The 25490-nt window shown below is 41.3% G+C and overlaps 1 protein-coding gene across 6 annotated transcripts in view; it reads right to left on the bottom strand.

The window, feature by feature from the left end:
- ATG10 (autophagy related 10) overlaps positions 1-25490 on the bottom strand; it is a 141973-nt gene that overhangs the window by 19982 nt on the left and 96501 nt on the right. Inside the window, exons 6-8 of one of the 6 annotated variants that reach the window (XR_013233081.1) lie at positions 8673-8770; positions 7145-7263; positions 1763-1881 (exon numbers count right to left, since the gene is read on the bottom strand). Coding sequence is in view for 5 of the 6 variants with exons in the window: in XM_077347516.1 (XP_077203631.1) it covers positions 7170-7263; positions 8673-8770 (192 nt within the window). In the remaining variant the exon portion in view is untranslated. The other 5 variants (XM_077347518.1, XM_077347520.1, XM_077347521.1 and 2 more) reach the window with 5 other exon arrangements.

Raw genomic sequence — 25490 nt, 5'->3', positions numbered from 1 at the left:
GTTCTAACTAGAGCATGACCTTTTGGGAACAGATCTAATGCTGTCTATGCAACCATGGGATAAAATTTCCTGTATTCTAGGAAGGAAGTTAGGGTCCCTCTACCTCCCACTGGAATGGTTCATCCCTATCTAAGAAGCATACAGTTTCTGGAAGGAAAGAAAGTAATGAATAGCCCTGCAATTGGACTTTACCACAAGAGTGTACCATTCAGTATTCCATATCTCATTTCCAGGCAATTCTCTCCTGCTGTGGAAAAATAACCTTTTGGTTACTTTGAGTTTGTCCTTCATTCACAGGCAAAGAATTCACAGGCAGAGAATGACCCGAATTTTTTAATCAATACTATTTCTATGCCCTAAACTATGCCCTAAAAAAACTGGGAAAACCTAGTTACTTAGAGTCTCCCCTACAACCCAGTATTTGACAAAGTCCATTTCCAGTCATTTGATCACTGCCATGACAGAGTGGCAATTTATTTATTTAATTCATTTACACCTCGCCTCTCCCCTAATGGGGACCCAAAGCAGCTTACCATATTCTCCTCTCTTCCATTTATTCCTCCCAACAACCTGTGAGGTAAGTTAAGCTGAATGTGTGTGACTGGCTCATGAGCACCCAATTGTCATGACCCATGGTATGCAGTCCAGATGTTCACCTTCAGAACTAACAGAACAGAGTCCAAGGCATAAGGAACATAGCTGAAGTTAGTTTTTATTGAAGGCATATTCAGGAGTAAGCATCAATGGAAGTCATGCACAGACTTCAGGATTGTTGAAGACAGGTTTCAAAGAAGGGCTAGGACAGTCATAGGCACATGCCCCTACTCCCAAAGCTGCATGGGGAAACCCCGTCCCATCAAGGAAACATTTGATCTGAGAGAGTGTGAAACCGAGCAGTCTACCTATTGGGCCAGGTGGTGTGGACACAGCTAGCCTATACACCAAATGCTTACATTTCAAAGGGAGAACAGGGAGACAACCCATTATCATAACATAGAGCTCTCCAGAACAGGGAAAACACACAGATACACAAGAGAAGGGAGGGGTACCTTGGAGGAGAGACCAGGGATTGACATGGAACATAACACCAATGAACACAATGGCAGACTGGAAATTTGAACCTCAGTTTCCTGGTTTGAAACTGTCACATTTTGTAACATCAAACTGGTAAATTAAGATATATCAATAAGAATTTCAAACTTCGTTTTGATGTGATCTACACAACCAACAGCTAAATTCATAAAATGATTTGATTTTGAATTTTATATGTTTTTGTGGTTTATTCCACAAGCCCACCTACCCACGCAAGCTTACAAATCAATAAAATATTCATGTACTTTCTCATACAATTTGGGAAAAACATTAATTACAATGCTGAAACTGCCAACCTTGCCTAGTATTGTATTGATAATGGCCTCCATTCACTGTTATTAAATTATATGAAACAGTGAGTTTTGAGAAACTGTTTTTTTCCTGCAGAAAAAGCATCATTAGAAGGAATGCAAGTCTTAGTCTACCTGCATCTCTGAGAAGGACTGCATCCAAAATCACTACAGACTGATACCTCCCATGTCTCTTAAGTGTTATTTCAGTTTGATTCCACAGCAAGTATTACTGAGTTATGTATCTTGGAAAATCACCATTTTATAAATACCAAATATAACAACAGTGATTTTAAATAGGATGTGTCCTCCTCATTTTCATTACTAGCTGTGACAGTTTCTTCTTGGGGAATGTGACTAAAAGCAAGAGGTGGTCTTACCTTGGAATCATGGCTTTATGCCACTTAGTGAATGCCTGATGCTTACACAGAAAATCCCAGGTGACTGGCTGAACTCTCCTGAACCAGCTGAAGGATGGAACTGTGCCAATCATATCAGCCTAAAAAATATATTGCATGAAATGGTAGCCTTTTCTTGAGAAACAATTCTTCTTTAAAAGTGAAGAACGAGGTACCCATGCTGGTATTATAAAAGACTATTTATGGTCCCAGCTTTAAAAGAAAATCAAAGTTGCAAACTACAATTACTACTTGCACAAATCATATATTTGCTTATCTGGCCTGCTTTACTTTGGTTTTTAGACAGAGAGAGCGAGAGAGTGCAAAACAGGGCATTAAAGACCCCACACTCTGCAATCCTGTTCAGTGGTTCAAGTAGGTTGGCTTAGTGACCAAGAGTGTGCAAAGAAAGGCAGAACATGTGATCTCATCTAATAACAGATATTTCCAATAATGCCACAACAGACACCCTGTGAGGTAGGTGAGGCTGTGGCGAGCCCTGATATTACTGTTCGGCCAGAACAGCTTTACCAGTGCTGTGGTGAGCCCAAGGTCACCCAGCTGGTTGCATGTGGGGAGCATGGAATCAAACCCGGCTCACCAGATTAGAAGTCCACAATCCTAACCTCTACACCAGGTTGGCTCGGGTTTCAATTGGCAGCTCATTCCATTCCAGGTTGGATCCAGGGGTAAAAAGGTCCTGGATCTGGTTGAGGCCAGGCATGCTTCTTCGAGGACGGGGAGCATCACCATGTTGGAATTTGCAGAGAGAAGTACTCTTTGGGGATAGGGGGAGGCATAGACAGAGAGATGATCCCTCAAGTACACAGATCCCAGTCCACATAAGGCCTCAGAGGTGGCCATTGAATAGATCTCTACGGTTGGGTGTTCTAGGGCCAAGTAGGGAGCTAGTAGTTTTGTTTGAAACATGCCTAGTGAGCTACTTTGGTGACCTGAACCTCCATAGACAAGGAGGCATCAAAGATCCCTCCCAAATTCTTGACAATGTGAGCTATCTGAAGCTGCACCCATCAAGAGTAGGGAGGTGTGCTTCCTTATCTGGTCATTTCCTATCCAGTCACAGGACCTCCAGAAGGTAGAGCTTTAGGTAGTTTTGCTGAAGCCAGTACACCACAGATCCCAGACACCTGGCCAATTATTCAGTATGCAGCTGGCCGCTCATTAACAGGCAGAGCTGGGTGGCATCTGCATATTTGTGAAATATTTGTGAAATCCCAGTCTGTACTTCACAGCAGTGTGACTGTTCCTCCCTGACAGCAACCCTCTATTCCCAACCAAGGAAAAAGATCAGCCATTGCAGGGCTATCCCCTACCCCATGTCGGTAGTTCATGATCTACTACATCGAACACTGTAGTGAGATCTAACAATACCAGCAATGCCAAATCATCAAACTATTCAATAACGATTCAAATCAAACACATTTATCAAAAGATGCATATAGGAATGTATATATGTGTGTGTGTTGTTCATATTATAAATAGACATTTTAATGTGACTTCACACATCATTTGGCTCCATCTCCTAAATAAATTAAATAATATGGGATTTAAAATGTTCCAGTACATAGTACTACAGCTCATATACTGTGGTTACTATCCTCATTCATTTGAAAAAATCTGCTTAATGAGGATTTGCCTAGGTAAAGGTGAGATATTGTGTCTAGTAATAAACTCACATTTATATTTGAAGTTGTGAATTTCCTACATTCTGCAGGGGGTTGGACTAGATTACCTTGGAGATCCCTTCCAACTCTATGATTCTATGATTCATGGTCCATGATAATTTAATCTAATAATTACTATTTCAAGAGGAAATAAAGCTACCTTCTGAGATTATGATGATTGTTGCCATGTATGCCTTTTATTTATTGAACTTAATAAAAGTTATTGAACTTTGTGGAATTTAATTTTGCATCTGAAGAATACAATGCTGGAATATTCAGACCTGGGGAAGAGTCACTGGGGGAAAAGACTATTTAACCCTTAGTGATTTACATCCTCTCTCTGAATTTGTATTTCGTTCTATGAGAAGAAAGTCAGGCATGGTAAAAGATGCTGTGAGAGATGAGGACGATTCAGCTTCCCTCATGCCCATACCACTTCTGATGTTGAAAGTAGACACCACCACCACCACCACATCACTATTACACATGAACAGGGTAGAAATGTGAACAACAAACATGGCTGGATCCATGCATTGCTATAAATTTTTACTCTGGATACAAACAATGTACATGGTAAAGATGGAGGCCAACTGCAGTTTTTTTGTATGTGTTCATCATGCTATCTATACACAAGCCTTTAAATAACTCTGTTGTCCCACCGAGCTCCAGAGGAAGTCAGGGTACAGGCAGTAATAGTTACTGAAGTTGCCTCCGGCATCCTCCAACAGATACGAATATGAGGATTTTATGTTGTTTGTTCCACAAAAATGTCTTATGAAATGTGAGAAGTAGCTTGTATATCTGTAACATACTACTGTTGTCAATAAGTCTGATAAATCAAAATAGCAGGAAGGAGAGAATTCTGCATACAGCTATTCCTTTTCAGCCAATGTGCAAACTATAGGGGCAAAAGAAAAGGAGCTTAAACCTATTGCTTTGGACAACTGTTTATGACAAACTTTAAAATATAGCAGCTGAATTATTTAACAAAAAGCAGATGCCCAAATGGAGGTTCTAACAGTTCAGATTATTTGCCCACCTATCATTAGCCCACAAAAAGAGCAATCATTACATGAATGGACATTTGCTTTCTGGTAGGACTGTCCATATAATGAGAACCAATTATTTGTTGCCATAAGGAACAATCATGTCAATGCAATCCAAAATGCTGAAGTATCTTGTGGTGAAGTAGATAGCTTGTTCACCATGATGTTGTTGCTATCTCTGCATCTGAACATGGCTTTAGTATTCTCCATGGATCTGCTATGGAATTGAACAACACAAACCTTAAAAAGTAATCAGAAATTGTGGAAGAATCCAAACAAGATAAATACTGGAGTACTAATATTAAATCTGTAATTATATGATGTCATTCTTGATTTTGTGACTTTTATTAGCTATAAGAATACTTACAAATGGGGGCTGCAAAATTTCTGGAAGGGAATCCCATTCTACCCCCAGTACAGTTCCATGTCTCCGCAGCTACCTCTGGACCCAGATAGGGCAGCAGGATGTCTAGGAGCCACTTTGAGACTGGAGTGGTTGCCTAGACACCAACAATGCCAGGCCCAGAGTGGCTCCACAGACACCAATACCATGGTGCCAGGCCTGAATGCCAACACAGCTGGGTCAAGAGAGTTCCCCTGACAATTACAACATTGAGGCCAAGCCCAGAGGTGCTACCAGACTCCCCAGATGCCACTGTTGCTAGTTCTGGTCTTTGGGGAGCAAAGGTTTTCACAGTGGGGAAGGGGAGACATGGGAACAGGACTGGGGGCATGGCCTCTGACTTATGATTTATCCCAACACTGGGCCAATTAGCTTTAACCATAGTTAAAGTCACTGCTGATTTAATATTTAACAGAAGTTAAGATGGAACAGAGAAACTGACACTGGAGAGGGCAGGAACTAGGAGGGCATATGTACACCATCTCATGGTCTACTTCTTATCTCTGAACTGTAGATAAAAGGGTCTGTCCCAGTTCTAAAGAAAGAACACAACAGCATCAATGCAAGATGGTGACGATGGACCAAAAAGATATGTCAGTCTGTTGTGAAGAAAGGTTCAGAAGCCAAAACTGACATGGATTTGTTTTCAAACTATTTCTGAAAATAAATTTCTGAAAGTTTTACGTTTAAGAAATACATACTAAATGATCAATCCAAACAATACAACAAAAATAAAGTAAGAGAGGGACTCCCTTGCGGGGTCCCTCAGGGTGCGGTCCTCTCCCCCACATTGTTTAACGTCTTTATGTGCCCTCTGGCCCAGCTGGTACGGAGCTTTGGGCTGGGTTGCCATCAGTACGCTGATGACACCCAGCTCTATCTCCTAATGGACGGTCACCCGAACTCCCCCCCGGAACCATTTGCCAGCTGTTTGGAAGCAGTGACAGAATGGTTCGAGCAGAGTCGCCTGAAACTCAACCCCTCCAAGACGGAGGTCCTGTGGCTGGGGGGAAGGGGGCAGGAACAGATAGCGCGTTTACCCACCCTAGCAGGGGTGCAACTTACCATCGTGCCCCAAGCTAGGAATTTGGGTGTGACCATTGATGCCTCCCTGACTATGGAGGCTCAGGGCAAGAGAGTAGCGGGCCAGGCATTTTTCTACCTTCGCCAGGCCTGGCTACTAGCGCCCTACCTGTCCCCTGACCACTTGGCCACAGTGATCCATGCGACAGTCACCTCCAGAATAGATTTCTGTAACTCGCTCTACGCAGGCCTACCCTTGTCCCTGATCCGGAAACTACAGCTGGTGCAAAATGCAGCTGCCAGGGTCCTCACTGGAACATCTTGGAGGGCCCACATCCAGCCGGTGCTGAGGCAGCTGCATTGGCTGCCAATTGCTGCCCGGATCCGGTTCAAGGTTTTGGTTTTAACCTTCAAGGCCATACGCGGGTTGGGACCCACATACCTGAGGGACCGCCTACCGCTCTATGCCCCCCGCAGGGCCTTACGCTCTGCGGGTGAGAACCTGTTGGTCGTCCCCGGCCCGAAGGAAGCGCGCCTAGCCTCGACCAGGGCCAGGGCTTTTTCAGTCCTGGCCCCTACCTGGTGGAATGAGCTCCCGGGTGATCTGCGGGCCCTGCGGGATTTGTCAGCTTTCCGCAGGGCTTGTAAAACGGAGCTCTTCCACCAGGTCTATGGTTGGAGGCTGGGGTCAGCAAATCAGGGACATTGCTCCCCCCCTAGGAGTTGGAGTGTACGCTACTCCCCTATCCTTTCCTCTTCACCTCTTAATAATTGGGGGAGGGATGGGATTTTTAACCGCCATGTTAGTAGAGTGATGTTTTAATGGGAATTTTAATGGGATTAGTTGTTGTGACCCGCCTCGAGCCTATCGGGAGAGGCGGGAAATAAATCTAATAATAATAATAATAATAATAAAAGGCAATAGAGAATTGACAAAAATAATTGTTATATTTTACAAGATAAGGAGACTTTGCACACTCTGACACACATGGAATAATGTACCTGCAATCCATTTTCAATGCCTTTTATAGATCATTTGCATGGGGCTCTTCCATTTCATACAGTAAATTTCTTGCAAAGTACATTTACAACTGGACTGAAAGTGCATTCATTGTGTATGGAAGTGCTTTTGGAAGATATTTTAAAATTCTCAAGAAAAGAGGAAAAATGATTTCCAATGACCAATTTCATGTAGGATAAATTTTACCTCTTTAAATAGCAGCACTTGTAGTCTAGTCAGATGTGACTTTTGCGTAACTCAGAGGTAAATGGAGACCCACCACTGGACCAACAACACTCAGCCATGAGATAACATAATTTGTGCTCCTACAAAACCAGAAAGGAATTATTGGGAAAATGTAATATACTATAGCTGTCTTTTAAAAGTCTAGGCACTGTTTTGAATAGGTAACAATCTTAAAAATCAATGTAACATTACAGTCATTTATTAAACAGATTAAGAAGAAAAATGCTCAGTGGCAGTTCTGACCTAATTAACATAACAAATTCTGTTGCACCACTTTTAAATGAGAATATGTAAACAGTCAACCCAAGGCTCAAGGGTCTGGTGCCTTCTCTAAGCCATATTGTGGAAGACTTGCTCAGAAATTTCATTTGGCAGTTGAGAAACACTCTCCAATAACCCAAAGCAGCTAATTTTGGGTGTAAAATACATTAAATAAAAACATCAGATCTATATCCTAATTTCTCTAAAACTGGTGGTCTTGAAGTCCTCGTATCAAAAATGTGAGAGCCCTATGAGAACAATCCAAAGGCTGATAGATCCAACTGGTTTCAGAACTCCTTGAGATATTTTGAGAACTAGATCAGGAATAACTAAGCGGCTTTAATGGGAGGCTGGAATATGTGACATCTAGGGCTTTGGACAAAAATGCTTCCCAGAGTCCTCTTCCCATGCCTTTCTAACAGAGCTCCAGCACCATGGTAAATGGATCAACTGAAGATGCTAACAAGAGAATATGAAGCATTTCTGGAAGAAAGTCTATGCTGAATCAGATACAGCACATGGACAGTTGCAAAGACTTTCTTTTCTGTGACTATTGTATTAGCTGATTTGTTTCCAGAGCTATTTCAAATTGTACAGAATATCTGACATTTTAGGCAGCATTTGGCTGGCCATGATTCACCTGTAGATGCTGATACTTTAGTAGGTTTTTAAAAAAGATAAACACTGCCTGATCTGATTCAACTTTGATTCCAGTTTAGATCCAGATTAGATGACAGAAACACCATCTGGTAATGTTTCTATGGATAGTTTTGGTTTCTTTAAATGGATGTTGGGAGGATTATGGTAGTTGAGAAGGCCACATTCTCTAAATTGAATCACTTCCACTTACAATTCTTAAAATATTGCCTCAAACAGAATCGGGGCTTGTTTGACCTAGACTATGAACAGCTCTGATAGAGGAGGCGTTCTCCAAGGATTTAAAGAAGGCTGTTAGAAACAATTAAGACCAGATGGGAATTATGACCCACAATTTAACACCTAACTACAAAACTACAGAAGGTCTAGGCTTACAACTGAGACAAAAAAACCTAAGATCTAGACTATTTCCTACACTGCCAAGTTGGTTACACAGGAAGATAAAAGCAACAAAAGAAATTGCAATTTAACCTGATTTTGTGTGGCTACAAAAAACCTACAGGCTGCTTGAGAATCATGCACCACCACAAAGGGGAGTATAATACCAACATAGCCAACAACAGCTCCTCACCTGTTTTCTTTATGTGAACTGGATAATATTGAAGCCATAAATTCATTTGTCCGACAGGGATGAAGTACAAAGAACGGCTGTCCAAGTAATGGATGTTCCTGAAAAGAAGCACAGCCTTGTTAATTTTTAATGAACTATACTCAATATACAAAGTAGTTTACATTATTACATTTGTCCTCATTACAACCCCAAAGGGTAGGTTCTTTAACTTTTCTGTTATACAGAGAAGGAACTGAGTTTAAGTTATACCAATTTGCCAAGATTACCCAATGAAGCTTAGTCTTGATTAGTCTTCTGATTGGTGATGCATTTGTTTCATATTAATACTCAGCACTCTTATAGTTTAAGAGGAGTTACAACCTTATACATCCTCCACTAAGTCTTAACACAAGTAGATATTCCAGTCATAATGCAAACATTTTCAAAATAAAAAATATTTTAAAATTAAGAAAAACACCCAACAGTGTTTACATTGACTTATCCAAGACTCCTGCCTATCTTGGTGGTTAGTTGAAAATGATGGCTATAGGAATCAGATTTTTAAAATAATGTTACAAGCTCCTGGCTCCAGTAGGTGTGTGTAAGGCTTTCAGGGTTTTTTGTTTGTCTGGCTAACTCTATAAACATATTTATCTGACAACCTTTGCAGACTAGAAGGGAAAATAAGTCTTGCGACCTTTACAGTACCTATAAAAGTAGCTTTACATGTAGCTTTTAACAGTATAATTAACGTTAAAACATGCATTTCCTGTATCTTTAGCCTACTTTCATGTTCCTCTCAGAGATGTTGCTATCCCACAACTATAATGATTTACCTGGGATCTGATATAGCAAGACTGAAAGGACATAGAGGAGCAATGGTGAAGTACTATATTGCAAGGTCAGACTTCCCCACACGACAGGAAAATAAATTTCCTTGATTTTTTACATTTTAAAACTTGAGAGGGCAATAAATAATCTTAATATTATCTCAAATCTACGATTTAGCAACAAATCACTGACTATTCTTTAAGCACAATTTAGATTTGTTCTATTACAGATCTCAGTCCAAATGTTAACATCTATACAGATGCAGGAGTCATTTTCATATCTTCTATATACATAACGAAATAGGATATAGCAAGTGGTAATACATGAATTTACAACTACTCCTGGCAGCTATGAGCTAGATTTTAGGCTCTGAAATGAAAGTAGCTTCTAGTTGGCAGCCAGGGAAACACTTAAAATGAGATGTTGACTTCTGTATAGAGTTTTAAATAAAGATGCAATACAGTACTAAAACTGTATGGAAGGGCAAGTGATATTTACTGAACTGGATGAGGTGAGGCAGATATTTTCAGTTTCCTTTTGTTTCAACTAGTTCAAGCTACAGATTCAAGCAAGTATGCTTCCATCTTTTAGCCATAATTGTGCACTGATGCTGCTCTGGATTGTGTACAGAATATCTAGCTGAATAAAACATATTATTCTACTCACTCATTACACTAAATCAGTAATGTGTGAAAATACTTCTAGTAAAAACAGATTGCTGGAAAAAAAATTATGGATTGGAACTGACAATACAATATTTACCAATTAAAATATAATGATAAAAACAAATTATGAACCAAACAGTTATACTAATTTTAATTAAAAACTAGCATGAGGCTTGTCACCATTTGAGAACCTGTGTTGCTCTCCTGTTCTGAGGGTCACAACATTTTCATTCTTGCAATGTCTTCCCTTCTTTTAGACTGATTCAGCACAAAGAATTAGGCCCGGACCAGCACTAATCCGGTTGTGGGACAAATTCCTCCTTCCAGATGATGTCGGCACCAACCCAGGGTGGTCCTGGGTCTGGTGCAACTCAGTCCCTAGGTGGGTCTGTGGCAAGGGAACCTGGGTTCTTCTGCGTTCCCTTCCTTGCCACGGGCATCATTGGGGTATGTATTGGACCAGGGCTGTCTGGCAGAGAAGAGGTGGGCTATCCTGGCCTGACTCCTCCCCACCCATGGCTGAGTATGGCATCCTGGAAGGGGCAAAAAAATGCCCCAGGTGGATCCAACATGCTATGCAGCACAGTGGAGCTTCCTGGGGCATTTCTTTATAAGTTTAAGAAGATGGGATTATGTTGTTGTTTAAATTTATTTCCCACCACTTCCAAAACCAGCTTGTGGTGAGTTACAACATCAGTCCCCACACTAAAACCCCAATAAAACCCCATTAAAAAGTTAATACAAAGGACATAAAAATACAAAGGATGCAAAACAACAACAACATGGTGGTATTATAAATCGTCTACCCTCCCTCTAACACCATTCTCAACGGGGGGGATGAGAGGGGGGCATAACTAGGTGCCATTAGATATGCAATGGACGTATCTGGTTCTTAACAAGAGGGGGGCAACTGATCTCTCAGCCGGAGTCTCAAACGTAAACCTGGAGGAAGAGGTCCATCTTGAAGGCCCTGCGGAACACTGAAAGCAGGGTCCACAGCTCTTCTGGGAGCTCCTTCCACCAGGTAGAGGCCAGGACCGAAAAGTTCCTGCCCCTGGTCGAAGCCAGGTGAGCTTCTCTGGGGCCAGGAATGACCAGCAAGTTGGTAGCTGCTGAGCACAGAGGTCTGCGGGGGGTGACAGGCGAGCCAAAGTTTCATCCAAGAATGCTAGAAGCTGGTCCACAGCGGCCCTTTCAACGACCTTTCTCAGGAACGCAAGATGCGAAACTGAGCAGTGGCTGGCCAAGTCCCACAGATCTAGCGATGGTTTCTTCAGGAGAGGGCAAACCACTGTTGTAACACAACCCCACTTTCTTAAAAATAAAAAGAATGGCCACCAGCAGCTCCACTGTGCATCGGAACCTTGCTGCCCCAAATGCCTCATGTGGAGGCACGAATCTGGGGCAGACCAAGTGCAGTAGGGAAAATGCTATCGTGTCTGGAACCTGGAAGGATCAGCGTGGCACCTCTGATGTGGAATAGGTCTTACAGATTCAAATCCCCACTCTGTCAAGGAAGACCATGGGCCAGTTACACACTCTCAAGTTAAACTACCTCACAGGGTTGCTGTTGTTGTGAGGATAAAATAAAGGTGACAAGAACGATTGTGCAAACTGCTTGTTGTCCCTAGTGCAAAGAAAACTGGAGTACAACATTTACATAAATACAAATCAATAAACATTCTCTTCTGCCCTCTCTGCTTGCTGTTTCTCTCTAGATACCACCAGCTGATACGTTGTAATGCTACAAAGGCACAAATGTCATAGCCTCTCCAACCTACATTAGTACTGTTGTTCTGATGTTGCCTGAATTAGATGCTCTGATATCAAATAAAGGTTCATTTACTTTGGCCTAGGCAGCTGCCTCGTTAGTGGGTTGTTTTACAGCTTAGAATTAATAATCTTAGAGTGTCCTATGTTAAAAGGAATTCATTTCAACTGTGACACCATTTCATTTGGGATTTCAAATTATACTTTGAACATGCAGATTAATCAAGTGGTGCTAAAGCATTCTGTCAAAACAGGACTGTGACAGATCGAGATAACCAGGACCCTGGTCCCGATCCTCTCCTAGTCATTCAGAAACATCACCACACATTAATTAAGCCATCCTCCCTTAGCAGGCAAACACTTCAAAGGGCAAAAGAAAGCTTCCAGAGAAAGGAAATGTTTTTGGGCAGGATGGCAGATACCAGCCTAGACTTAGTCTCTGGGTGGCCTTTCCATTCTTCCTTTTATAAGCCTGCAATAATTTGAAAGGAAAGTTTCTTTATGATATATGGGAATGGGGGGGGGGAGAAAATTAAAATATTTCTATTATTCTTTTACATTCTTATGACTAAAGGTAAAGGTAAAGGTAAAGGTATCCCCTGTGCAAGCACCGAGTCATGTCTGACCCTTGGGGTGACGCCCTCTAGCGTTTTCTTGGCAGACTCAATACGGGGTGGTTTGCCAGTGCCTTCCCCAGTCATTACCATTTACCCCCCAGCAAGCTGGGTACTCATTTTACCGACCTCGGAAGGATGGAAAGCTGAGTCAACCTTGAGCCGGCTGCTGGGATTGAACTCCCAACCTCATGGGCAGACAGATTCAGACAGCATATCGCTGCCTTACCACTCTGCACCACAAGAGGCTCTATTCTTATGACTAGTTCATTTTAAAGCATTCCTGCAGTTCTGTTTGGGTAATGAGAACTTTTGACCTAAAGGTTTGAGCCTTTATGAATGGTTTTGGCAAATAAAAGCAGGGGGAGAAGGCATTACCACCAATTCCCAATCATTCCTAGGTGCCGAGAAGAGAGGGAGAATTTTTATTCAGTCCAGTGGGAAGAAACTGGGCAGTTCTAATGCAAAAAGTGGTCCACAGATGCATATTCGTACTGGGTTAAGAGGGAATCCAGGCAATGTTTGAATGTTTCGGTAGAGTAATGGAAATAATTTTTTACCATGCTGCCAGGTAGGAACAGCCATCATGCCATGCAGGAACAGTGTAGCTAAGTGATCAGTTCCGACACAGATCTTCTGAGCTCTTTCTCCATCCAAGTGAAGAAAAGAGCTGTGGTTTTTTTTTGTGCCCCACTTTTTACTATCTGTTCTCTCTCCACAACAGACACCCTGTGACACACACACACCGCACTGACCGGGACCAGGAAGAACATTCTGACGTGATTACATCACCTGGAGATGATATCAGCATGCTGGGGTCAATGGGAGATGATGCTCTGAGTTTTGGGCAAAACTCTATACTCTGAAGCTGATTTTTAAAAATTATTTATTTATTTTTATATTTATACACCGCCCTCCCCTGAGGCTCAGAGCTGTATACATGAAATGTAGAAAACAGTACATGGAACTTAGTTTTTCATAATAACAATACTAATATGAACATTAATAATGATAATAGAGGTAACGGACTATAACAGGTCCAGGGCAGAATGCGTAAATTCATTTCTTGGGAGGGAAGGAGGGAGCAGGGGCCCTGTAGATGTTGCTGGTTTTGCTGGGTCTCAGCCAAATGCCTGGTGGAAGAGCTCCCTTTTGCAGGCCCTGCAGGACCATTTTAGCTCCGTCAGGGCCCTGATCTCCTCCAGGAGCCTGTTCCACTTTGTGGGGGCCAGGACAGAGAAGACTCTGGCCCTGGTTGAGGATAGGAGGACTTCTTTAGGGCCAAGGATCATTAGTCGGTTGGTGGTGGCAGAGCGTAAAGCTCTTTGAGGGGCGTAGGCAGGGAGGCAGTCCCTCTATTTTACCATAGAGTTTTCCCAAAAGTCAGAGTGTCGCCCCTGATGTCTCTAACACGCCAACATTACAGATGAGGGATTTAAACCCCTCTGTATATATTTTTATCTTCAGATTTTTCTGGACATCTGGGAAGTCATCCAAGTGTGCAGAAAAATCTCTTTCACCTCCATATGGTCCCAATCCATAGATTTCGATATCTGCAGATTGCAGCCATGGGTGGCTAATAGTATATGCATAATAGTATATACATTCAAGCTACTCCTTTTCATCTTAATGCTAATACTAGAGGGCTGAGAGATAAAAGTGGCAAAACATTGGTCCAAACTTCTAACAGTTGCGGTGCTGCTGCAGCAGTTGTCTCTTTAATGTGGTAAAGTGTGCTTTGACCAAAGTGAAGATACCCATAGAACCTGATCCAACTAAGAGATCTGAATGCAAAATGCCACATGCTAGAGAAGGGAAGTATTACAGAAGCATCTCAAGGATTTTAAAAAGTTTGTCTTGAGATGTGTAACAAATTACCCTGCTGTGGATTATAAGCTCCATTATTAATTATTTACTTTGCAATTTATATCCTGCCATTTGCTTTAAAAGCCTCAGGGTGGCTAATGATAATTTAAAAACATAAAATCCAATCAATACAATTTAATCAATTAATTTTTTAAAAAATGCATAAATAAGTTACACATCCATAACGGCAGCAGGTTTCAATAAATTATCAGAGTTAAAAAAGACATCATCCCCAAAGGCTTGCTGAAATAATAGTCTTACCTAACTTTTCAAAACTAAATCAAATGGATCTACCAACTATCTAAGGAGAAAGTTCCATAATGAGGGTACTTCCCTGTCATTGTATCAACCAACCAAACTTTATCTTTAAGTATCACTGTGACTTTACTCCCCCTCACTACTGGCCAACCCAGATGCATCACGGACCCAGCTTGTCCATTCTCCCCTAGCTAGCTTTAGACAAAGAATGCTAGGTATGCAACTTCACAAAAAAAACACCTATTTTGCTGGCTGCAGACCTAGCAACATCATATATTTATGTATTTGAGAGACTTTTATTTTGCAAGGTCAATAGGATTCCCAAGGTGATGTTTGGTTCCAATCCAGTTACAAGTCATATTAAAAGAGAAAATAGAAGTACACAACTGTAATTTTTTTTTAAAAAGCAATGATTTAGGCTAAAGAGCAAAAGTTTTAAATTGGTGTGAAAGCCATTCTGAGTTTGTCTAAAAATGTCCTCTGAATAGTTTTAGCAAGTTTGCCAAGCATGTGATCTCTAGTATATTGCATATTTACAGGTATTTAATGTCAACAGAGTATTTAGAGATGGTTTATTAACCAAACTTACTATTCTTTATGAATATAGCCTGTTCTGTATACATGGTGCTTGACACGGTCACATATACAAAAAGATACCACATATTTTTCTTAAGGAGCTTATAATCCACATTTTGAAACTGGGGGATATGCCAGCAAATTCAAAGTTGGTAGCTCCAAGGAGATGCTCAGCCATTTTGTTTCAGGCATGAGGAACAACACAGGATGGGGGGCTGTGAGCAGGAGATGGGAGGATGGGTGGAAGGTCAAGTTTGACAACAGGTATACAGTTTCAGGGACCTGATTTCATGAGTAAGGTATTTATATTTAGTGTGATTGAAATACTGATTATCTTGTCAATACCATGGACAGCCAAAGTTACCAACAAGATAATTTTAAAGAGGAGCAAACCAACTATGTCATTAGTAGTTATTATTCTGGCTAAAGCTCACTTACTTTGGACACATCATGCAATCAAACTCACTAGGAAAATCATTAATGTTCGGCATGGTCAGCAGCAAAAGGAAACGTGGTCGCCAAAGGATCCGCTGGCTTGACACGATCAAAGCCAATACAGGAATGACCATGAACCAATTAAAAGAAGTAGTCAGAGACAGGGACGCATGATGAAGACTTTCCTATAGAATCTCCGAGGGTCAAACATGACTGAACGGATAACATCATCATCAAATACTGATTGTTCGGCAGGTGGTCCTTTAGATATTATCATCATCATCATCATCATCATCATCATCATCATCATCTTTTGATTTATTGCCCGCCACTCCCTTACGGCTCGTGGCGGGTTACAACATTTTAAAAACCCCAATAAAATCCATTAAAATCCCTCAACAACAATTACAATATAACATTATTGGTTAGCAAGCTAACCTGGCAAGATAGGCTAATCAACCTCCCCCTCCTACTACAAGCAGGTGGAGAGGGGATACTGATGGTACTAATCCCCAATCTCAATCCCAGGTCCCGGGTCCCCGGGGGGGGCATAGATGTTAGCCTCGGCCTCAACCGTAAACCTGGCGGAAGAGCTCCGTCTTGCAGGCCCTGCGGAATGATGGAAGATCTTGCAGGGCCCGCAGCTCTCCCGGGAGCTCATTCCACCAGGTAGGGGCCAGGACCGAAAAGGCCCTGGCCCTGGTCGAGGCCAGGCGTGCTTCCCTGGGGCCGGGAACGACCAGCAGATTTTCTCCCGCAGAATGTAAGGCTCTGCGGGGGGCATAGGGCGATAGACGGTCCCTCAGGTATGTGGGTCCCAACTCGCGTAAAGCCTTGAAGGTTAAAACCAAAACCTTGAACCAGATCCGGGCAGCAATTGGCAACCAGTGCAGCTGCCTCAGTACTGGCTGAATGTGGGCCCTCCAAGGTGTACCAGTGAGGACCCTGGCAGCTGCATTTTGCACTAGCTGGAGTTTCCGGACCAAGGACAAGGGAAGGCCCGCGTAGAGCGAGTTACAGAAATCTATTCTGGAGGTGACCGTTGCATGGATCACTGTGGCTAGGTGTTCGGGGGACAGGTAGGGCGCTAGTAGTCGGGCCTGGCCCCAGATACCCTGACCCCAGACCATTTACAGTGCAATCCTAACCAGAATTACATCACTCCATGCCTACTGATGCCTAAGCAGAATCATATTGTTAATATCTAAATATAAATAACGGTAAAGGTAAAGATATCCCCTGTGCAAGCACCGAGTCATGTCTGACCGTTGGGGTGACGCCCTCCAGTATTTTCATGGCAGACTCAATACAGTGTGGCCTTGCCAGTGCCTTCCCCAGTCATTACTGTTTACCCCCTAGCAAGCTGGGTACTCATTTTACCAACCTCGGAAGGATGGAAGGCTGAGTCAACCTTGAGCCGGCTGCTGGCAAAGAATTCCCAACCTCATGGACATCGCTTCAGACAGCATTTCTGCTGCTTACCACTCTGTGCGACAAGAGTTTCTGTTCAATATAAATCTAAATGCTTTAATTGGACTCAGAAACTGATTGGAAAGCAGTGCATTCCTTACAGTGCAATCCTAAATACAGTTCAGTATATTTAGATACTCCAATGTAGCGATCCCCAACCTGTGGGCCGCAGACCACATGTGGTCCTTCAACTAATTGGAGGTGGGCCCCGAAGGACGCCTTCTCCCCCCCCCCCCGGCCCTTTACTTCATCCCCCCCAGCCCTTTACAACACACTTCATTGTTGTGACGTGTCTGTATCTGATTTTAAAGGGATGTCTAAACATTACCATAGCAATCAGAGAGCGCTAGGGCAGTGGTTGAGAGTAGAGGAGTAAACTACCCCCTCCCACCCGGCCTTAGTAAAAGGCGTTGAGTGGTCCCTGGTGAGTGGTCCCCGCCGTTGAGTGGTCCCCGGTGATAAAAAGGTTGGGGACCACTGCTCCAATGGATGCAAAAGTGCTTAGGAATGCACTGTTATTGTCCTGGAAATATATGCTCCCTGAAACAGAAGTCTTGTAGTAGTCATGCTGCTTACTTGTGAACCAGCTGAGGTTTCTGAACCATCTTTAAAGGAGATCCCATATATGCCACACTCCAGTGATTTAACCTGCACTAAATCACACATTTCAAGGAAGTGCCACAGTGACAGAACACCCGTCAAAAGTTGGTAAAAGCACTACGTGCTAGAGAAGAGAGTTTAGTATATACCTGCAGATCCTGATATACCAACAATACGGATTACTAAGTGCAAACTCAGTAGGCAGCTACCACAATCTCCAAAGTCAGTATAAGAAGCAGAATATGAGCCAGCCATCAATCACCTTCTTCTGTTCTGGCCAATCCACCATAAGCTGTCCAAAGCCGTATCTTCCTCTCTCCACTGTGCTCCTAATAAACAACTGCTGGCCTTTCTTTGCCTGAGTTACCAGCTTTACTGAAGGAATATAAATTCAGAAAATGATACAGGGCTGTGTACTCTATTAACAGTACAAAAATGTCAAATTACAAGTCTTGAAGCTCTCTACCACACAACAGTTCCATTAGGTATCTGCTAGGTTAAAAAAAAATCTTTCCCACAAAGAAGCAGTAATACTTTGTCAGGTTTATATATCAAATGCAGAAAAGAAACATGAATCACATTGAGATTTGCAACCACAAACCTATTTAAATGAAAAATCAACTTGGTTCCAAATTAATCTTTTTGGAATAAAATTACCACTGCCATAGAACATTTTCTGAACAGTATGCTGAGGTTACCAGTTGACAATGCCACACTGCAGAAGTTTAAAGGAATCAATGTCACATAGTCATATAAATAAAATCTCAAGAAGTAAACATATTTTCCCTAAACCTACAGGATTATTTTGCTGCTAAGAACCCCAAAGGCATTTATTTATTTTATTTTTCTGCCACTTCTCCTAGCCAGCTAGCTCATGGCGGATCACCACAATCATCAATAAAGTATATTCAGACAACCATAAAACAAGCAATAAAAAACCCTCCCACCCTCTCCCGTCTTACAGCCCCCTGCCCTTCTCTAAGCCTCCCATCAACTGCCATACCTTTGGGAAATTATGTAAATTGGAATAGCGAAGGAGTGGCAGATCTTCCTCTGCCTGGCCTCAACCAAAAGCCTGGCAGAGGAGTTCCATAACATCCTGGCTGAGGCAGCTCTGTCAGGGCACTCAGCTCTGCTGGGAGCTCATTCCACCAGGCAGGGGCCAAGGCCAAAAATGCACTGGCTCTGGTCAAGACCAGGCATAATTCCTGTGGGCCAGGGGTTTCCAAGCTATTCATACCAGCGGAGCATAGCATCCTGTGGGGAGGGGGGCATAGGGAGTAAGGTAAAGGTAAAGGTATCCCCTGTGCAAGCACCAGGTCCTGTCTGACCGTTGGGGTGACGCCCTCTAGCGTTTTCATGGCAGACTCAATACGGGGTGGTTTGCCAGTGCCTTTCCCAGTCATTACCGTTTACCCCCCAGCAAGCTGGGTACTCATTTTACCGACCTCAGAAGGATGGAAGGCTGAGTCAACCTTGAGCCGGCTGCTGGGATCGAACTCCCAACATCATGGGCAGACAGCTTCAGACAGCATGTCGCTGCCTTACCACTCTGCGCCACAAGAAGCTCTTATAGGGAGTAAGACAGTCCCCCAAATACATTAGGCTCAGACTGCGGATGGCCTTGAGGGTCAAAACCAGAACTTTGAACCTGATCCAGTATTCAACTGGTAATCAATGCAGCTGCCTCAGCACTAGCTGGATGAGGGCTCCCCATGGTGTTCCAGTGAGAACCCTAGGAGCTGCATTTTTTACCAGCTGTAATTTTGAGCTAAATGGCATGGGAAGGCCCGCATAAGGAGTTACAGAAATCTAGTCTGGAGATGACTGTCACCTGGATCACTGTGGCCAGGTGTTCCCAGGACAGATAGGGTACTAGTAACTGTGCCTAGCATAGGTGGGAAAACACCAGTTGGGCTACTTGTGCCTGCATTGGCAGGGAGGCATCCAGAATCATACCCAAGTTCCTGGCTGAGTGCATGAAAGAAAGGTTTTTCAATATGTCTTTGCTTCTTGACCAACTTAACTGGCATAATAAAAATAAGTCCAATAGAACCTTAAAGAATGACAGTATTTATTCCAACATTTATTGCAAGCTTTTGAGAGTCAGAGAGTCACATAATCAGATGTATAAGAGTGCTCATGCATCGGTGTGTTCACAAGCAATTATATTGGAATAAACGGTGTTAGTCTTTAAGGCAGGTTTAGTCAACCTGTGGTCCTCCAGATGTTCATGGACTACAATTCCCATGAGCATTTGCTGTCAGGGGCTCATGGGAATTGTAGTCCATGAACATCTGGAGGACCACAGGTTGACTATCCCTGCTTTAAGGTACCATTAGTCTCCTCGTTTTAGTTTCCTTCTGCAGAGTAACACAGTCACCCCTCTGGAATTCTATCTACTGAATTCCCTACTGCAGCTTCCACAAATTTTGAGACAGAAGTTTTTGATAGTGAAACAAATCATATGATGAGATGATGCCAGTAAATGTTTAATAATAAAATGAACCTAAGAATAACCTGTTTTTATGCTGATGCAGAGCGATCTCCAGAAACAAAACAAACAGGGCAACACTTGTGATATTAGAGCCCCTTATTTTGCAGTCTGAAAATAAGAATGGTTAACTGCAGCCCAATACTGGCATCTGACCCTTCGCCTTTACAGTATATGTCAAGTTTCCTTCTGTAGCTTAATGCAATGAATGCATTCAATGAAGACAGATCTTTCTGGTTTCAGATCTTCCATACTTTTTTCAAAGTTCCTCCACTGACAAAACATACCTATCATTAGATTGGGCTTATATACTTTTTTTTTTTAAGCACACGGTAAGATACAGCCTAAAATAATATGTGAAATATTATTCATGTCAAATTTCAATTAACAACAAATGTCACTTTGGGGTAATGGATACAGCAAGGTAATTATTTCTGGATAGCTTGAATTGCATGTTTTACTTCCCTTCCCCCAAACAGCAGGTATTTTGATGTTGGTTCATTTCTAGTAACAGCACCATTTATTTTCCCTGTCATAACTGGAGCTCCTCCAGTAGTAATGGCTTCTATTTTCTCCAGTGCTACATTAAACTGCTTTGGAGCATCCATCATAGCATTTAATGGGCTCTCCTTTTCTTCTGCAGTGCAAAGGGATTGTTGTCCAAAACATCCTCTGCCACATCCAGTTTGCATGATGTAACTTTGATGAAAATCATTCATAGAGGGATGTCAAGACTTTTATCAAGGGCAGCAGAAAATGTTTGAGCTTTAACTTTTTTCAAAACTCCACCTGGGACCTCAGCCATTCTTCAGGCCAAGAGAAGGATAAGTCTTTCTTTCAGTCTTTCTTCTGGAAGCATCTTCAAAAAGAATATGCTGAAAGCTGTGGATTGTTTCTACTATTTATTTTTGAAAACCATGAAATATGGTTATAGAGTTATGATGGAAATTTGTAACTTATTAGACATTTTAAAGAAAAGTTTATAATGGGAAATTGGCAGACAATTTTTTTGTTCTTAGAACTGTCACTTCATTCATTCTTTCATGAAAATAAACAGATGATATATTTTCAACATGTGCCAAAATAAAATTAATTTAGTCATCCAAAATTTAGTAATTCTGCATGTCATTTCAATAAATGTCTGTTTAAAATCTGTTCTGAGCTTGTAAGATTGACTTAAGGTGCAGGATGTTCATATAAGTGCAATGATGGGAAAAATGAGATTGCACTAAGATTTAGCAGAATTTAAAAAAATGAAGATTTAAAAATTCTTACAGAGTCTGTGAAATTTGAAAACCTTTAAATTAAGGATATGAGAGATTAATGATAAGCACATCTTTAAAGAATCAATTTCTGATGTAAAATCACAAAATAATTTGTATATTCCTTTCTAGTTTGTTACTTAAAAATCATACACAAACTTGCCCATAATGAGTATCATAAGCCAGTGAATGGGGGGAAAAAACTTGAAAGAAGATCTGGTGTGCACTCAAAGTAGCAGAAAAGCCAATGGTCAAATGCTCTAACTAATAAACTTATAAACATGAACCTTAACTTTGAATTTGTACTTAGAAACTATTTTCTCTTGACCTAATCCTAGGGTTAATTCTTACACTTCCTATAAAACTGTATTCTTTCTTTAAAAGATTTGAGTTTTGGTCACCAACTGAAACATAATCCTTCAGTAAATCTGATTGATTTCATATAACAAATCCAGTCCTGTGATCTCCTCCTACTTGGTGTAGTGGTTAGGAATGTGGACTTCTAATCTGGCGGTCTTCTAATCTGGCACCCACATGTAACCACCTGGGTGACCTTGGGCTCGCCACAGCACTGATAAAGCTGTTCTGACCGAGAAGTAATATCAGAGCTCTCTCAGCCTCACCCACCTCACAAGGTGTCTGTTGTGGGGAGAGGAAACGGAAGGCGAATGTAAGCCACTTTGCGACTCCTTCGGGTAGAGAAAAGTGGCATATAAGATCCTCCTCCTCCTCTTCCCCCTTGCTCCTCACATCCTGCTTAAATTCTCTCCTTGCACAGATTCCCCCACTCTTCACATCTAAACTCCTTGTCTTCAATTTTTGATTGAGATTCCTAACCAACTTTTGCACAGCATAAACATCATCAGTGATAAATTGCCATCACACAGCTAGGCAGTACTCTATCTTTGTTGTAACCGGATAAAATCTGATTCATATATGTAAGGTGATACAGTATAGAGCTGTTTGCAGTTCTCTCAAGTATTGCAGTTTTGCTTTATAAAACTAAGGCATTTATATTTTTATAATCCTATTAAAATGCTAAATAGTACAATCTTATATGCTTATAAATTACACATTTATGTCACTACAGTAGAATAAGTTTAGCTTTGCAGAAAATTACCGTATATACTCATGTATAAGCTGAGTTTTTCCGTACAGTATTCACACTGAAAAAGTCCTCCTTGGTATATACGGTAATTGAAATAACAGCCTGTTCCCAGTCAGCCAATCATTACATTGCTTTTGCAAACCTCTTGCAAGCTGAAGCTTGCTATGGCTGCTTGTAGGACAGCAATGGTTTGACTGAGGGACTCTGATCTTTCTTTTCCTTTTGCCTTCACTTCTTCCAAACTATTCTTTTGGTTTCTGTGGGTGGGGTGGATTTTGGGGGTGCTTTGGGGTTTACTGTTTCTTACTCCCAGTGTTTCTTTCTTCTTTTTTTCTGAGGGGCAGCATTGTTCGCCTTTTCTTCTTGGGGTTGTGTTTCTTTTAAAAGTTGATTTTTATAGTTCTTTCTTTCAGTGTTTAGTTTTACGGTTCTTTATTTCAATGTTTTGTTCTGAGAAGGCATTGCAGTTGTAGTTAGAGTTGTCCATTCTCCCAGTTTGGTAGCTGTTGTACTTGTTTGGGTACTGTTGGATACTGTTGTTCTGCTCTGGTTTGCTGGACCACTTTTGCACTTACAGAGCTAGTTTACTGTTTTTCTTTGAAATAAATATTCAAAAACATTTAACCTACTGGTGCCTCAATTAATGTAAATTTACCAGTAACTGCTCCATTCCCCACCCTCGGCTTATATGAGAGTCAATAAGTTTGCCCAGATTTTGTGGTAAAATTAGGTGCCTTGGCTTATATGCAGGTCGGCTTATATGCGAGTATATACGGTAAGTGTTGCATATTTTTTTAGCTATTCCCCAAAATTCTGTTTTTTCCCCAGGAAAAAGGGTTTTTCCTGTATTACGGCTTCAAAATGTCCAGAAAACGGCTTCAAAATGTCCAGGCTAAATGCTCCCCCGTGTGGGTGCAGGAAGTAGTGGGGCTACCTGCCACGACTGAAACTCCAGCCTGCAGCCCAGCATGAAACCTCCAGTACATAAATGGTCAGAATAGACAAATACCTAGAAAAAGGCTCTGATCCACACAGTTTATAAAAGGACACCTGGGCATGAAATTGGGGTCACTGTGGTTAGGCAGGTCATTGTACGTTTCCTGCATTGTGCAGGGGGTTGAACTACATGGCCCTAGAGATCCCTTCCTACTCCATAATTCTGTAAAATCTGTAAGACTAAAGTGAAGTTTACTCAATGCCTTAATCAATTCTGTTTAAAAAAAGTTGTAAGGCTCCCGTGCTCTCCTGGAGTAGAAGGGTTTTTCCTCCAACCATCCAAAGAGGTTTGAATTTTAGAGTCATGTTTACAAATACCATTAATATAGTCTCATGTTCCAAAGCTCATTTTATGTAGAATGTTATTATCACACTAACCAGAACTCTGAATTATATTCGGCTCCGGAGTGATACTTGCAACTTCCTTCTCTGTAGTTGCTTTGATTCTACAAATGATTTTCTGTAAGTTCTGGCCAAGGGATCTATAGCAACAGTTGATGCAGCTCAAAAAAATGTAACTAAAAATCTTAGCAACCTTCTGTTAAGCTACACTATACATAACCTCTCCAACGTAACAGAATTCTGCAATATGTCCAGAAAAATCTGTATGTCTAAGAATAGCTACCTACACACATTTCTCATGATTAAGCCACAAAGATTTAAAACTTCCCTACCACAATTTCACTTTGCTGTGACTCAATACCACTATATCAAAGACCTCCCTTCAGAAACATTTGAGAATCTTTCATTTAAAAAAATCACACCATTAACATCTTGACATCTTAGAAATAATGTTTATTGATTTTTGTGTTAACACTGCCATAAATTAAGTGATGTAATGGACAGAGTTATTGTAGCACTATAAAGAACATGTCTTTCAGCCTTTTAACCACATACGGAAAAGAGCCGGATTAAAAATAGTCCAGCATGATGCCAGTATCAGGGAGGTGTAAAGAAGATAGTGATTTCTTCACATGGAACAAATGAATAGCACCAATATACTACCATGGTCAGTATTTAGGTGATTAATCCTGCAGTAATTTGTTTCTCAGGAACAAATCTTACCCAGTCATGTTATCATGGTCTATGTCACTAGAATAGGTTTTTTTTGCATGGATTATTCCTGAAATGTTCCTGATTTTTTTATCTATACTTTAATAAGTAGTCTATTATGCCCCCAAACAAGGCCAGCAATTGGACTTCCGTAGATTGCCAAGATAAAATGCACATCTGTATGTCATTTCACAAGGATGTCATATTTCATATTTCACAAGGAGATGATCCTTGTGAAAGGATCAAGAATGAGAGTATGAACATGTCATTTTTATTTATTAATGTTGCAGTTCTTTTAACTATAACATTGAACATGTTGAATAGGAGAAGCCCTAGAATAGACTTGCCCTTGTCTTGAGATAAAATGAAACAGTTAGTACTTATTAAGCACACTTTTTAAACAACTAAATATGATTTTTTTCAGATTGCCCTCGTGTCAGCACAAACTTTTTTTGTAATGTAACTTTAAAAAAAAATTTTATTTACTGATTACTGACAGCAGTGCTCAGGCAGTAGGCAAAGAGGAAAACCCAACATGAGATGAGCTGACTCAATAAAGGAGCTCCAGTCTTCAGTTTGCAAGACCCAAGTATAGCTGTTAATAACAGGAGGCTTTAGAGGTCATTAATTCTTAGAGTCACTATAAGTCGGAAGTGATTTGACAGCATGTAACATAATGCTCATTCACACACTGCACTGTTAAAAAAATCCAAGAGAGTCACAAAGTATAATTCTTAACTATGTAAGTTACTAATATAAATCTATTCCAAATAATTTAGCTTCTTAGTAGCAAGAGATCTGGTGTGACTCAGAACAGTTAGATCCTTAGCTTTCTTGTGAC

The sequence above is a fragment of the Paroedura picta genome, chromosome 7 (genome assembly GCF_049243985.1).
Source record: "Paroedura picta isolate Pp20150507F chromosome 7, Ppicta_v3.0, whole genome shotgun sequence".
NCBI classification, from domain to species: Eukaryota; Metazoa; Chordata; class Lepidosauria; order Squamata; family Gekkonidae; genus Paroedura; species Paroedura picta.
The sequence above is the reverse complement of the archived record's forward strand: the minus strand, read 5'-3'. Positions and strand labels throughout refer to the sequence as shown.